The 16,967-nt window shown below is 41.4% G+C and overlaps 1 protein-coding gene across 2 annotated transcripts in view; it reads right to left on the bottom strand.

The window, feature by feature from the left end:
* Positions 1–16,967, bottom strand: part of STYX (serine/threonine/tyrosine interacting protein) — a 72,051-nt gene that overhangs the window by 23,248 nt on the left and 31,836 nt on the right. For both annotated transcript variants that reach the window (XM_030214480.1, XM_030214482.1), the window contains exons 5-6: positions 8,968–9,028; positions 3,169–3,205 (exon numbers count right to left, since the gene is read on the bottom strand). In XM_030214480.1, coding sequence (XP_030070340.1) covers positions 3,169–3,205; positions 8,968–9,028 — 98 coding nt within the window. The remainder of the gene's footprint in view (positions 1–3,168; positions 3,206–8,967; positions 9,029–16,967) is intronic.

Below are 16,967 nucleotides of genomic sequence, written 5' to 3'. Positions count from 1 at the left end.
AATTCTAGCCACAGGTACTAACTGTATTGGTACCTTAATATCCACAAACATACTGTCTTCTCCAGAGTTGGTATTTATATCTGGCGTGGGAGTTGGAGGGAGAAATAAGGTTTTTGTTTCAAATCTGGTTGACAACTATAGACCAATCTACTCCTTATCATTTCTTGCTAAGGTAATGGAGAAGGTGGTCTATGATCAGCTAATTGATTTTTTGGAAAAATAAGATATATTAGACACAAATCAACTTTATTGATTTCTCTTTTAGATGTAATCAAAATAGGATTTGATGGAGTATGTTTTTTTTTACTGGTAACTTTGGATATATCCACAGCTTTAGACACCATAAATCATGTGATTTTGGTACAGCGATATCTATTGGTATGAATGGGTCTGTTCTGAAATGCTTTTCATCCTTTCTTCATGAGAGATGTGTGTGAAAAGGGATTTAGACATTTCAAGTAATTTGCCTAATCCCACAGGAATTCCCTAGGGATCAGCTATTTTAATATTTTCTTTTGCCATTGTGCAGATTGCTGAACTGTTTGAATCTGCAGTTCAGAATCTATGCTGACGACATTCATTTTATCATTGCTGTTGATAAATCTGTAGAGGCAACATTCAGAGAACATTGTAGTTGAACTCAGACAATGGATTAGAGCTAATCACTTGAAATTAAATATTGCTAAAACTCAGATTTCTATCAAGTTATTCCTGCTCTAATAATCCAACTTCATTCACATGTGAAATTATCATCCCCTACTGTGGATAAAATTCATAATTTGGGGATAATTATAGATTCATCACTTAGTGTGTAATTTCAAGTTAGTAAAATTGTTAAAGTTACCTTTTTCAAACTGCGACTTCAAGATGATTAAATGATTTAGTCCTGAGAACTTTAATATGGTGATCTAAAGTAATACCCCTCCCTGTTTTGACTATTATATTAGCTTCCTTATGGGAATACATAAGAATCAGTTGAAAGCTCCTCGGGTAGAACAGAGTTCAGTAGCAAGAGTCTTAATGGGTTGTAGCCAGTTTATTCATATTTCCCCTATTTAAAAAAAAAACAACTTCACAGGCTCCCTATACAGTATAGGATTAGATTTAAAATGCTATATATGTTTTTAAAGTCTTTTTAAAGCAAGTTTCTATGATCATCGCTTCCAAGTTACATATTTATCATTGCAAGCGTTAGGGTCCGCAAATAGAGTTTTGGAAGTTCCATCATAAAATGAAGTCAGAAGAATACCGTTCATCAATATTTTATGTTATTGGACAACACCTTTGGAATAATCTGCCACTGGAAATGAGAGATGCAAAGCTTGGGATTATTTAAAAAAGAACATAAAACTGATGTTTCAGCAGGCATACCTAGGAGTTTGAGATGAGTTATAATTTACTAAATGAAGGTGCAAGATCTTTTTATTTGTGAAGAGGAAAATGGAGATCTGATGTTATATTATTGTTATATGTATGTGTTTTTAGAAATTATGTACGTTAATGATTGTAATCCGTCAAGAACATTGGAGATTTATTTAAAGCGTTTCCAGTTTGAAGAAAGAAAAAAAGTAGCCCATAACTGTTCTTTGAACACAGCCTATCCATGCTTGATAAAGGGTCAACTGGGCCAAAGCTGACAGGGTCTATAAAAGCTGCAAGGTAGATCCTCTGGCAATCCATCTACTTAATTATAGGGAAAATTAGGAACACACATGGTGTTGTGAGGTACATTACTCAGATAATATCTTGGCTCCTTGAAAATTTGTACAGATTTGGATTTTCAGTTGCCTTTCCAACTCAAGGTGAGTTATAAGCAGGTTCAGCCAGCATTTCCCTGGCCCAGAGAGCTTACAATTTAAAACACTTTGTATCTGAAAGAACACATGCTTAAATGATTTCCCAAGGAGCAGCATAGGGTAAAGTAGGCTATGAACCTCAGCTTCTGTAATTCACAGTTTACTGCTCTAACCATTTCTTCCAGTTGGTTTTGCAGTTTATCATCTCAACGAAATAGCATATGCTCCTCAGTTTTTAATACGGAACGAGAGAACGTAGAATACTGATCTGGATACATGAGACTAACTTTATATATAACTGTGCCTTCAGACATCACTAGAATCCAAACAAGAAATGGAGAACAAACCATCGTTTGTTTTCTTTATAAAATTCAAAATTTAAGTTGGCTTAAAGACGGGTGCCACCACCACTACACAGGGCTGTTCTAAAGGCTTTTGTTTTGTGTGGTGGGGGGGGGGGGGGGGGAAGAACCAACAAGAGTATTTGGAGATCTGTGCAGCTGTAGTAACCTGTCCCCCTCTCCTCACATTATCACTTCTTGCTCCTCAGTAGCGCCAGTGGGCCAGGAAGTATAGCAGGCTATGCATGGAGATATGTACACCATGCTAGAAGGCATTGTGCCCACCTCTACACACTCTTCAATCTCAGTGTTACCCCATCTGGCCTTCAATATCGTTCTTTGGGACGAGGGAAGATTGAGTACTGCAGACTGTACAGGGGTATCTCAAAACAATTACAAGGTGTCAATATTGTCTATAGTGAAAGGATACAGACATCTTGTGGTGAACGTTTCTCTGAAGAAAAAACCCTTTTTAAATTTATTTCACCATTTTTTTCTGCTTTAAATATTTAAGCCATTGTCTTGGTGGGCATATATTGCTTTTGACCACGCTGGCGAGTACAAATCTATCTTGATTCATAAGTATTACTGAAACAAGCTTTTTTGGTTACCAACTTTTATATACATATACAGTCCTGAAAAATTGGTCACTTAGGGGGTCTTTTACTAAAGCTTAGCTCGAATTATCTGCAGCATGGCCCATAGGAACAAAATGGGCCCTGCTGCAGATAACTCGAGCTAAGCTTTAGTAAAAGACCCCCTTAAACAGAACGGTTCTACACACAGGAAGCAAAATACAATTAAAAATATTTTAGAAAAAAAGCTGTAAAAATGCATTCTGTGCAGTTCTAAATCAAAAATGACTTCAGGCACAAACACTGCAAAGAGCACCCTAGAAATCAAGTACCACTGAGTGGTTTGAAAACCATTTCAATCTTTTTACTACTGTAATTGTTAATATTTATGTATAAGCAATGCAAGTCTAGGCATCTGCATGCAATCATATTTTATAGCAATAGAAATAAATTTACCTCCAGTCTGTAAACTTTCATCAATGAATTCTTTAGTCTGGAAGAAAAAGTGTTCAGCAATTATGCAAAAATAGTGCTTAGAGGGGTAAAGATATGAAAAACACCTGCATATGTGCATTTCTTCACCTTTCTAATAAAAATGTTTACAATAACGAGACTGAAAAATACAATAGCAAAGATAACTTTTGTACAGCAGTAATTAAAACCGGGAGTCATAATATGCGAAGTGAGCTGTTGCAAAAACTCTGGTATCTTACATCAACTACATACACAGCATCACAATAAGCACGTTAACCAGACACCACGCGGCAACAAAATTATGTCTCTCTACATTTATAATCCAGAGACCCTATAGAATCCAGAAAATAACTTATTCACAGCTTATCTTTAAATGAACACTACGCAAACCAAGTGTGGGCTAACTTGAAATGTTTCACACCAACAATGTGAAGATAAATGCATTATACTGCCTTTTCTAAGTATGGGATGCAAGAAGGTACTTTTGCCCTCCCAAAGATGTGCACTAATCCTCTGAATCAGGGCAACAGATGTGTATTTTTAAAAATTGCCAATATGAATATTACAGCAGTGTCTCAACACAATATACCCTCAGGGAAGAATTTCAGTCTAAATGACTTGAGCTAGCAGGGCTGATGTGTTCCCATAAAGACCTCCCCCCCCCCCCCCCACAAAAAACCCCCACACCTACAAAACCAGTCAATTAAAAGAAAAGAAAGAAAAAGAGCTAAGACATACAATTTGTTTGCAAACACATGGAGGCAGTGCAAACAAATTAATCTTATGCACCTTCAGTGTAGATGTCTTGAGCACCTAGCTTGTGACATTTGAGAATAACACTTACCTACCCTCTTGCTCAATCTATATAAATAAAAATGTAAATGTTTGTTTGTTCAAAATCTTAAATCTCCGAAAGTTCTTCACCGATTGCTTTCAAATTTGGACACAACGTTGCATTCGAATACGCGCATGTTTTTATATACCTACTATTATATAGATGTCACAGCTGTCGTACTTGTGGAGCGGAAGCAGTGCGACGAGTAATTGCAAATCAAACTGAGGAAGAACGGCTCAAATATGTGCCAAGGAAGCAGCAGAGCGACGTGTAGCCAGACTTGATGATGCACGGTTGCGAGCACGGCGATAGTGTTCTGCAGCTTCAGATCTGCTTCGTTCTCAACAGAATCAACGCGACAGGCTGAGAGTGGCTTAAATCTCTGAAAGTTCTTCACCGATCGCTTTGAAATTACGTGCATGTTTTTATATACCTACTATTATATAGATGTCACAGCTGTCGTACTCGTGGAGCGGAAGCAGTGTGACAAGTAATTGCAAATCAAACTGAGAAAGAACGGCCATCAGCGAACGAGTGAAACACACAAAGAATGGCTCAAATACGTGCCGAGGAAGCAGCAGAGCGATGTGCAGCCAGACTTGACGATGCACAGTTGCGAGCATGGCGATCGCGTTCTGCAGCTTCAGATCTGCTTCGTTCTCAACAGAATCAACACGACAGGCCGAGAGTGGCTTAAATCTCCAAAAGTTCTTCACCGATCGCTTTGAAATTTCGACACAACGTTGCATTCGAATACACGCGTGTTTTTATATACCTACAATTGCAAATCAAACTGAGGAAAACAGGCATCAGCGAACGAGCAAAACAGACAAAGAATGGCTCAAATACGTGCCGAGGAAACAGCACAGCGAAAAACATCGCTCGAGGCTCTTGATCGATCATTGCAAGATTTGCGTGGAAACATCAGACCATTTGGGAACACATTAATATTGCTTGCACGAGATTTCAGGCAAACATTACCTGTAGTTCCTCGATCGACACCAGCGGACGAAATAAATGCTTGCCTAAAATACTCTACTTTGTGGCAACACGTAAAGACGTTAAACTTAACTACAAATATGCGTGTCCAGCTGCAAAACGATCAATCAGCTCAGATATTCTCACATCAATTGCTGAAAATTGGGAACTGAAAGGTGCCGGTTGATCTGACCTCAGGACGAATTTCATTGCCTCATAACTTCTACAATTTAGTGACCTCAAAAGAACAATTGGTTGAAAAAGTATTTCCCAATATTCAAACCAATTATAAGAATCACGATTTGCTGAGTGAACGAGCTATTCTTGTGGCCAAGAACAAAGACGTCTACCAACTGAACAATATTATTCAGTCTAACATTCAAAGCGAGCCACTCACATACAAGTACATCGACACTGTTCTGGAAGCAGATGAAGCGCTTAATTAACCAACAGACTTTTTCAATTCACTCGATCTGCCAGGGATGCCACCGCACGTACTGCAATTGAAAATCGGCGTGCCAATTATCATGTTGCGAAATATCAACCAGCCAAAGCTTTCCAACCGCACGCGGCTTGCAGTAAAAAAAAATTTATGAGCAATGTCGTACAAGCAACAATCTTGACAGGACCTTTCAAAGGTGAACATGTCCTCGTTCCTCGCATTCCTATGATTCCAACAGATATGCCATTTCAATTTAACAGATTGCAATTCCCAATTCGATTGGCGTTTGCATCACCATCAACAAAGCTCAGGGCCAGTCTTTAGAATTCACCCATTTACATCTACACACGGATTGCTTCTCACATGGACAATTATATGTTGCATGTTCCACAGTCGGCAAACCAGACAATCTCTATCTCTGCACACACAATGGAACAACAAAAAATATTGTATACCCACAAGCATTGTGAAATTAAACATATTAGAAACGTGCACTTCCTCTTTTCTTTCTTTTCCATTTAACCAGACTGAGCCACAGCAACGCGTGGTCGGGTAGAGCTAGTACAATATAAAAATCTGAGTGACACTTGAAAGTTTATTAAAGAAAATAGTCTGAGTCGGTTCCAATAATTTAACATGTCATTCACACAGAAGCTTACACAACAAGCCAGGTTGTTTTGCCAGTTTCTCTAATAGGACAATATCCAACAGGAGGGTCCAAGTACACAGCACAAATGATCCAGAAAAACCCCCCACAAAGGTCTCTCAAGAACAGAACAAGTGTGCTTTTATTGGTGACCCAATATGGGTCGTGTTTCATACACATATTTGGTGCTAATAAGGTTACTTCAATCAACCTTTGGCTGGCGAGACTTCTTGGTCCACCCCTTACTTCTTGGTTTTGTCAGCATAACATACACCTGCCTCAGGGTCAGTTCTTGATTACCGCACGCTTCTGGTTTATGATTGTCTTGTAAATTTGCTTTCTACTTAGTTTCATTGAGGAGAGGACCTCTGGATTAACTGTGGTCGCTATTATCGCAGATGCCTTTTTCTTCCTCTGCTATAGAGGGACTGATGGGGAGAGAAATTTAACAGATATGTTCTCCCTGATTTGAAGTCTCCTTAGTTGGGAGGATTTTATTCCATGACGTAAAGAACGCAGTAATCAAGAACTGACCCCTGAGATAGGCGTATATTATGCTGAAACACGATCCATGTCGGGTCATCAATAAAAGCACACTTGTTCCATTCTTGAGAGCCCCTTGTGCTCTTTTTCTAGATCAGTTCCTCTACTAGGGCCACAAATTCAACAGCACTCAATATACCAATTCCACAGCATAATATTTCCCACTTACCTTTACAGAAGAAAGAACAGCAGAGGGGGTTCTGTCTGCTATCAATAATCCTTCTGTCAGTTTGTTTATAGGCTATATATAGAACAGCATCCTGAAATTAATTCTTCCCTTCCCAGACCCCTTCTGGGTACAATTCAGGAACATCACGTCCTAGTCCTCAGGTGGTTTCTTTAAAAACCAGGTAACAGCACCATTATAAAAACACAAACCCAGGAACACACAAACCCAGTCCTCCACCTTTGTTCTTACCCTCTGGAACAGCCTAAAATGCAACTTGAATCTAACAATAAAGAGTTCAAGTCATGATAATACTATAACAAATCTATGGGTTTAACTGTCCACACATACAATATAGGGTAAAAGCTTGAGATACTGGGCTTTTCCTGCAAGTTACTGTCTGTAAACCACACTGCTGGCCTTTTCAAAGCACAGTATACAGACTTTCATTAAACACACAAAACTGAGGAGCATGAGGATACTTTACCAGCCCCCTCCAAGAAATGCTAACAATCTGCAGACTGAACAGCTTCAGGGAGTATAGTTCATTTAAATTCAATTTTATTCACAGGAATTCAAACAAAGATTTCATTGGTCTGGCATGGTTTTGTGGCAAAGGAAAAGAATGTCCCTGCAGTACTTAGCAATCAAGTAGGGTCAGATATTGAAAGTGCCCAATCAATTCTGTGTATATCACGTGGTGCTGGCCCCTTTAAATGAAGCTACTGAATATGCATACGAGAGGCAACTACTTTCCTGTTCACACAAAAGTAGGCCTAACTCATACATATGTTACAAGGAAAGTGGCTGAATTTTGTCGCTCTCCATATAACTTTTGTGTCAGCCCAGCCCTAACCCTGCTGCTTGGCATACAAATAAGTGGGACATATTTAGCAAAAATGATTTGCGATTGGCGCAGGTGCCGAGTGCATAAGTCCTTTAAAATACCAGGCCCATAGTTTTAGACCCTGCATGTTCCTCCTGCTTCTTTATAGTTTTAGCTGGTAAGAATTTAAGAGCTGCTAAATCAAAGATCCACTAAGCCCAGTATCCTTTTTCCAACTGTGGCCAATCCAGGTCACAAGTACTTGGCAAGATCCTAAAAAGCAGACATGAGTAAGCAGTGAATTTCCCCAAGTCTATCTTAATATGACTGGAATTTAGCACCACATGTTTTCATTTGCAACTACTCGGGGGAATTCTTCACCCTATTTTGGAGTTCTCCCTACCCAATATTCCTAACCTGGGTCTTTACAGCAAAAATCTCAGGCCAGGGGTCATGCACCAGTTTTCTTTCCTGAATTAAGCCACTAGGTGTCACCCTTAAGCAATGACCACGAGTCCCTCCTCTTGGGGGCTGTGAATCAGAGAATGACACAGAGATGGGGCGGGGACAGAGCCTGCGGGGTTGCGGACAAACTTTGTATTTTTGTCATTCTCTACTTTGAAGGCTGTTAATGAATTGGACAGTTACGTTTGAGTGATGCAGACGACGATGTTTTGATTTTTTGGAAAAACAAGCAAAAGTGCTGGCCACAGCCAACAAAATTTGCACAGGGATCCTATGCGTTCCTGCTACCAGCACATCTTCTGAGAAGACATTTTCTATTGCAGGAAGGACTGTGGAAGACAGGAGAGCTAGACTGAATCCTGAGATTATTGACGACTTCCTATTCATCCACAGATTAAACAAATCATAAAAGTGCATCGTAGGGCATATTTCTTCTCCAGCTAGGTAATACAGAGCAGGTTGTATTATGGACATTTTAACAGGGTAGATTAGGGTTCTTTGGGATAGTAGAAGTCAGCTATTGTTGGGGTTGGAAGGGTAAAGGGTGGTGGTGGTGCGGTTATTATAGCTGCTCGTTATTATTATTTTCTATTTGTGATTTATAAACATTTGCTGAGAATATTGTTCCTTTTTATACTTTAATAAAAAGGTTTAAATATAAAATCATAAGTGTTCAAGGCTTCTGCAGATGAGGACAGAGCCCGCTGGGACTGGGGGCAAATTTGTCCCCATATCATTCTCTGTGAACCACCTCCACAGCATTCCAAACAGAAAACCCAACTCAGATAAAACTGAAGACCTTCCTCCGCTTGGCAGACCACTGCCACTAAGCCAGCCCAACCAAGTTTGGCTTGTATTAATTCACTATGAACATACATACCGTTGGAAAAAAACGTATTATATTTTCAACTGGATTATCCGCTATATCCAGAACTAAATACCTGAAAATAAAAAACAGTAGATTATCATTAAGATACTGTCATTCATATACATGTTTATGTAATCTGATACCACACTTCTAAGTAAATCTGAATGGTTAACATGAACAGAATTTTAGCTTGTGACCTTTTAGTGCAGGCTTGTTCAACCTCCAGCCCACCAAGTGCTGTTTTTTGGCCTTTGGAAGCTTGGAAATTCTTGCGATGATGATTACAGCAGGATTCCTGCTTCCCCGCCATGCCTCAGCTCTCTGTAAGCTTGAGCCATGTGGTGCTGGAAATTGGGGTTGGTCTGCGGTTTCAAGTCTCACATAACCCAAGCTTGCAGACGTGTCATGGTGGGGAAGCAGGAATCTTACTGATTCTTCTGCAGCTGATACCAGGTGAGGGTAAAGAGACTGGGTGAAGACGAGTTCATGAGAGATAAAACATGTGGCAAAATACAACGGTGCGTGTTTTGGCCCTCTAAATGCTGCAAAATATAAAATGTGGCCCTTGAAAGAAAAAGGTTTGACAAGCCTGTTTTAGTGCCTAGGAATTCTATGTTTCTGCACAGGGAACAGAAAGCAGAACAGCTCCCTTCCCTGCCACCAACCATGGTAGGCAACTCCAGCTCATTCTCTCTATACACCGTTTGGCAGAAAAGAGCATCTGATCATCAGTCCGCATCCTCTTCCTCCCAGTCACCCTAGCTCTGAGACCCAGAAGAACTAAGATCCCCATTAAGAATCTATTCGTATATTCAAATCAGTAAAAATTACCGATTTGGAAATACAGGTGGATTCCCAAAGAGAATGGCATGCAAATGAGCTGCTCCTTGCTTTTACAACCCAGCTCATTTGCATGCGATACAGAGGAAGCCAATCAGCCAGTTGAGCATACACAGAGCAGCCCAATTTTGTCACACTTTTTTGTGTTCTGGTTAAAAGCAGTCCCTCTGCCCTATTTTGTTGTGTTAAGTTCACTCAAATTTAAGGGGAGGTCTGCAGCTGGCTAGTTAGGTTTTGTGCATCTGGGCCTGAGAGAAGAAAGAGTATATGTAGGTGAGGGGAGGTTGACAGAAAGCTTTGGAGAGGGAGCTATAGAAAGAAAAATGGAGCTGTTTGCCTATTGGTGGGGGAGGAGGGGAACAGAGAACCACATGGCAAAGAGCCATGGGTTTTGGCGAGGAAAAACGGGAAGCAGAGAAAGACTGGGGTTAAATAGATCTGTGGGTATTACTCCAGACAAGGTGAGAAACACCTGAGATGCAGTACAGTACCACTAGTTAAATTATTCTAGCATATCAATATATAATTCTCTGATACTATGGAGCACAAGGGAATTTCAAAAACATTCCCTTCAAGTCCTTTTTTGTTTTTTAATTTAAAGGAAGTTTGACAAAAAGAGTCAAAGGTACAAAATATTCCAATGTAACTAGCATACACAAACTGCAACAAAGATATCAAAACTCAAACATTAATGCTAACATCAACCTCACAATTTGTTTTTTAACCCCATGTAACAGACTCCCTATGTTACCCCCTCCCCCCCCCCCCCAAGAAACCAATTCCCCCCTCAACTCACCCATGAGTACACTCAAACAACCTCAGGATAACTGACAATTCTTCAGAGGACCACACACTTTCCTCCATCTGGGCATTCAGTTGAGTCTCTTAGCCATGAGCTTCTCCATCCATAAATGTAGCTCGTTTAGCTGTCCAAATACTTATAGAGGGCAGTTCCACCCTTTTCCAAAACGTCATCAAAGTCAGCTTCGCAGCATTGAACAAATGACAGACCAATTGTACCTGGGCCCTCTTCAAACCCAGCATAACTATTGAATAGAAATATCCCCGAGTCCCATAGTACCCAACAAACCCATACAGCGAGAAATCTGGTACTGTATGCTCTTCCAGAAGGCCTTGGGACTAGACCACCAAACATAACCAAGGGTACCTCTGCAGCCAGAAAGCCTCCAAAAGTCCAATGGTACCTGCGTAACCAGTGTTGAGATTCTATCCAGAGTGAAGTACCACTTGTACATAAGTATTGCCATACTGGGAAAGACCAGAGGTCCATCAAGCCCAGCATCCTGTTTCCAACAGTGGCCAATCCAGATCACAAATACCTGGCAAGATCCCAAAAAAGTGCAAAACATTTTATACGGCTTATCCCAGAAATAGTGGATTTCCCCCAAGTCCATTTAATAACGGTCTATGGACTTTTCCTTTAGGAAGCCGTCCAAACCTTTTTTAAACTCCGCTAAGCTAACCGCCTTTACCACATTCTCTGGCAACGAATTCCAGAGTTTAATTACACGTTGAGTGAAGAAACATTTTCTCCGATTCGTTTTAAATTTACTACATTGTAGCTTCATCGCATGCCCCCTAGTCCTAGTATTTTTGGAAAGCGTGACCAGAAGCTTTACATCTACCCGTTCAACTCCACTCATTATTTTATAGACCTCTATCAAAGCTCCCCTCAGCCGCCTTTTCTCCAAGCTGAAGAGCCCTAGACACTTTACATCTACCCGTTCAACTCCACTCATTATTTTATAGACCTCTATCATAGCTCCCCTCAGCCGCCTTTTCTCCAAGCTGAAGAGCCCTAGCTGCTTTAGCCTTTCCTCATAGGAAAGTCGTCCCATCCCCTTTATCATTTTCGTCGCCCTTCTCTGCACCTTTTCTAATTCCACTATATCTTTTTTGAGATACGGCGACCAGAATTGAACACAATATTCGAGGTGCGGTTGCACCATGGAGCGATACAAAGGCATTATAACATCCTCCTTTTTGTTTTCCATTCCTTTCCTAACACCACCTAACACATTTGCTTTCGTAGCTGCAGTAGCACACTGAGCAGAAGGTTTCAACATATCATCACACCTAGATCCCTTTCTTGGTCGGTGACTCCTAACATGGAACCTTGCATGACATAGCTATAATTTGGGTTCCTCTTTCCCACATGCATCACTTTGCACTTGCTCACATTAAACGTCATCTGCCATTTAGACGCCCAGTCTCCCAGTCACATAAGGTCCTCTTGTAATTTTTCACAATCCTCCCGTGATTTAACTACTTTGAATAACTTTGTGTCATCAGCAAATTTAACTACCTCACTAGTTACTCCCATCTCTAGGTCATTTATAAATATGTTAAAAAGCAGCAGTCCCAGCACAGACCCCTGCGGAACCCCACTAACTACTCTTCTCGATTGAGAATACTGACCATTTAACCCTACTCTCTGTTTTCTATCTTTTAACCAATTTTTAATCCACAATAGAACACTACCTCCTATCCCATGACTCTCCAATTTCCTCCGGAGTCTTTCATGAGGTACTTTGTCAAACGCCTTCTGAAAATCCAGATACACAGTAACAATCGGCTCACCTTTATCCACATGTTTGTTCACCCCTTCAAAGAAACGTAGTAGATTGGTGAGGCAAGATTTCCCTTCACTAAATCCATGTTGACTTTAGAAAGAGGCATATTTTCAAAGCACTTAGCCTTCCAAAGTTCCATAGGTTTCTATGGAACTTTGGAAGGCTAAATGCTTTGAAAATATGCCTATTTGTCTCAATCCATGCTTTTGAATATGCTCTGTAATTTTGTTCTTAATAATAGTCTCTACCATTTTGCCTGGCACCGACGTCAGACTCACCGGTCTATAATTTCCCGGATCTCCTCTGGAACCTTTTTAAAAAATCGGCGTTACATTGGCCACCCTCCAAGCTTCCGGTACCACACTCGATTTTAAAGATAAATTACATATTTCTAATAGCTCTGCAAGCTCATTTTTCAGTTCTATCAGTACTCTGGGATGAATACCATCCGGTCCAGGAGATTTGTTACTCTTCAGTTTGTAGAACTGCCCCATTACATCCTCCAGGTTTACAGAGAATTCATTAAGTTTCTCCGACTCGTCAGCTTCAAATACCATTTCTGGCACCGGTATCACTCCCAAATCTTCCTCGGTGAAGATCGAAGCAAAGAATTCATTTAATCTCTCCGCTACAGCTTTGTCTTCCCTGATTGCCCCTTTTACTCCTCGGTCATCTAGCGGTCCAACCGATTCTTTTGCCGGCTTCCTGCTTTTAATATACCAAAAAAAAATTTACTATGTGTTTTTGCCTCCAACGTAATTTTTTTTTTTCGAAGTCCCTCTTTGCATATGACTTGACATTCCTTATGCCGTTTCTTATTATTTTCAGTCGGTTCCTTCTTCCATTTTCTGAAGGATTTTCTTTTAGCTTTAATAGCTTCCTTCACCTCACTTTTTAACCACGCCGGCTGTCGTTTGGTCATCCATCCTCCTTTAATACACGGAATATATTTGGCCTGGGATTCCATAAGTTTGTAATTATTTTCCTAAACATTGGCAGCTATAGCAACTGTGCCCAATTCTGCTTCCATGTCACTTAATTCATATTTAACTCCCAGCTCACATTCCCATCTCATTCGATGGTTCATGACTATTAGCGACAAATCTTGACCATGTCTATACAGAGCTGTCAAGTGAATCTAAAATCCTCACATATATTTTCCAACTCAGTATATACCCCAAATAGGTGAGGTTTGACAGTTTTACTCTGCAGAATGTGTATCACTGGACAATAAGAACAGTGCACTTCTGGAAGCTGAAATTCCCCCGCCAGAGTCTCCGAAGAGCATATACTTATCCACAAACTACCCCAGCTGCACCACCCTGTGGACTCCCAGGCTGGAACAAGGAATTATACCTTAAGGGAGTGTCCCTAGATATAGGAAAATCTGTATGGGTACCCAGGGAATTCCAAATACGAAGTCTATGTCATGTAGAAGGTACCAGTATCTGACACCGTCTAGGTAGCCAAACGAGATCACTCGATGGAATCTTGCCAACCAAGGTCTGCTCCAGTCCTATCCAAAATTTATAGGGATGGCTCTGAAATCATTCTACAGCAGCACAAGCTTGAATTGCCTTGTAATATATGCTTAAGTGGGGAACTTCCAACCTTCCCTTTTCCCTAGTGCGGAATACATTTTTTCTGCTAAAACTGTATTTCCACCCTCCCAGATGAACTTTAAAAATAAATCCTGCAGTGTCCAAGAATCTCCTAGACAGTTAATGGAAGGACCTGAAACAGATAAAGAAAGCGGCACATGATATTCATCTCGACAGTGGTAATGAGTTCAAAACCACAAAAGGGTTAAATCCTTCTACTTATTCAGGTCCTCCCGCACCACCCCAAGAAGCCTAGGGTAATTTAACTCAAATAATTCCAAGAAGCCGATAGCCAAACCCCCATCACAGCCTGTCATTTACCCAACGAAAGGGAAAGGATGATTGCAACACAGCTACCACCGAGACTGACAAAGAAATGTTGAAGGCCTCTTTTCCTCTTATTGACCTTGAAGACCGAGGGCGAGGAAAAGGCCTCCATCAAATTAAAGTAGTCACTATCAGATTCGTTAAGGTCAGCAAACAAACTTATTTTGTAATCATGGTCTCCTACATCTGGATTCTCCCTCACTGCAGCTGCAAAAGGCTCTATCGTCAGGGCAAAAAGCAGGGGAAACAAAGGCACCCCGCCATGTGCCCCGAGTCAAAGAAAACATCCCCAAATTCCCCCCATTAACATGTACACAGGCTTAGGGCTCAGAATAAAGTCTTCCCACCCATGTATGAAATCCATCTCCCACCCCAATGTAGCCTAATACCCTTTCCATAAAACCCCAGTGAACCCTAACCGCCTTCTCGGCATCTATTCCCAACAGAGAGGTGTTAATATTCCTCACTTTAGCCACATGAATTAACAATATTGTCTGCCGCCTGCCTTTTTGGAATAAACCCAAACTGGTCAGCATGTATTAGACCAAGCAGAAGCCCCCCTAGCTGTGTGGCTAACACTTTAGATATTATTTTGACATCATCATTTAACACCAAGATATGCCTATCCTTCCTCTCTTTGGGAATGACTGTGATCCACGCTTCTAACATGGTAGCGGGCAAAGCTTCCCCCCTTCTAACACTGTTCATGACCTCTGCCAGCAAGAGTGCCACCTCCCCTAAGAACGTTACAACTCCAGGGGGTACCCATCTAAACCTGGAGCCTTCCCTACCAGCAAAGCCTTAATTGCTTGCTGTATTTCTTTAGGAGTAGCATCCACATTTAGTAGTTTCTGTTTGTCTGGAGTGAGACGAGGCAGCTGTCCAGAGGCCAAATAGGTGTCAATAGTGGATGTCGAGATACCCCCATCTCTGGTATACAATTCCCCCCCCCCCCCCCCCCCCCCCCCCCAAGTACTCCCGAAATCTCTCGTATTTCCACTGACTTACAGGTAAAATTAAAGACTGGGATGTCATTGTATGTCTGTCCACTCAGGCTCTACAAAGTGGACTGACCAGCATCCAATGTGCCTAACCCTCTCCATCCAGAGGGCCAGTTCATCCTGCCTAATGGCCTCCAAAGACAAACGAGCCCCTTGGATCTCCGTCCATGTGGATTTCTCTCTGGTCAGTTTATGCTGTCTCTTTAAAACTGCAATCTGCTGCTCAAGGTGTAATTTAGCTTTCTCTCTCTGCCTTTTACACTGGGCAGTCTCCTTGATAAAATAGCCAAGGGTGACCACCTTCATAGCATCCCACACTGTAGCAGGGGACAGAGTTCAGTTTATGTTCCAAATACTCTTGTAAGACTTTTCTATAACCCTGAACTATAACCTCATTCTTAAGCAATTGTGTATTCGGGGACCAACGCTTCTCTCTAGCCTCCCAGGTAGTCTTCTAGAGTACATAAGATGGGCAGGAGAATAAAATGAGAAGTCACATTGGGTGAGATGACTATCCCACCAACTATTCACCAACACCAACTCCAATGATCCCACAATACCCTGGCAGTTTTAGCAGTTCCTGCAATGTCCTTCCCCAAAGTCCATGGCTGGGTCCAAATTAAAATCCCCCCCCAGCCAGAATTAAGGGACCCCCCCCCAGGAACGTGGACAGGCCTTGCCTTATCGCAACAAAGAAATCCACTTGATTTGTATTAGCAGAACATACATTAGCTATGAATGTATTCTGATCAACTGTTATCTGCATGAAAAGATATCTCCCTCAAGATCTCAATTACTTGGACAGCTAAGCTGTGATGAAAAAACTGCCACCCCTTTGGTCTTGCTCCCACTCCTGTCAAAAGCAAAAAAGACAGTTGGGTAGGGTCTACAATGTAATACAGCTTCATGACACAGTTTAAAGTGGATTTCCTGGAGTACATGTGCCCCTTTAGACTCCAGCTCCCTCTTCAGCAGGCTCCGCTTAGCAGGAGAATTCAACTCCTTGACATTAAGGGTAAGAATACAGACAGCCATAACAAATGCAGGTAAGAGCATTCAATGTTGACTCACTCAGTAAATACTGCCACTCTCCTACCTGAAACACTACACAAAGGGTTCCAAAAGAATCACAGAAAGTACACAACCTGCCTCCCACCCGCACTCCATATACATCTACTACTCTCCCTGATAGCACAGAAGCTACAAGTAACCATCCCCCAGCCCCCCCAACACCATTCATACAGCAAACACACTATCCCCACCTAAAACTAAGAAATGGAAAACCAGGATGTATGTAAAGTGTTTCTCTGCAGGTCCAAAGCGTGGAAATCAGAAGTGTATCAAATTACCACACACTGCCCTAAAGGGCCATGTAACATAGGTGCCACTCATCTGCAGAAGAGGAAAAACCTGCCAACACTAAAATGTAGCAAGATCCAAAATGGCAGACTTCAATCCAAAGCACTCAAACCACACCAGGTCAGGTTTGTGCAGCTGTCTGAGGAGGTCGGCTCTTTTGTTGGGGACCCGATTCTGTGCAGCTGGCCTCAGAACTCGGGGGCTCCCCATTGATGATGCAGGTCTCTCTATAGATACCATCCCAGCCTTTCACAATAAGGGCCAGGCCTCATTGGGTCTTCTCAGTCTAT

This window comes from Microcaecilia unicolor, chromosome 9 (genome assembly GCF_901765095.1).
Source record: "Microcaecilia unicolor chromosome 9, aMicUni1.1, whole genome shotgun sequence".
Taxonomy (NCBI): domain Eukaryota; kingdom Metazoa; phylum Chordata; class Amphibia; order Gymnophiona; family Siphonopidae; genus Microcaecilia; species Microcaecilia unicolor.
This window is presented reverse-complemented; position numbering and strand designations above follow the sequence as displayed.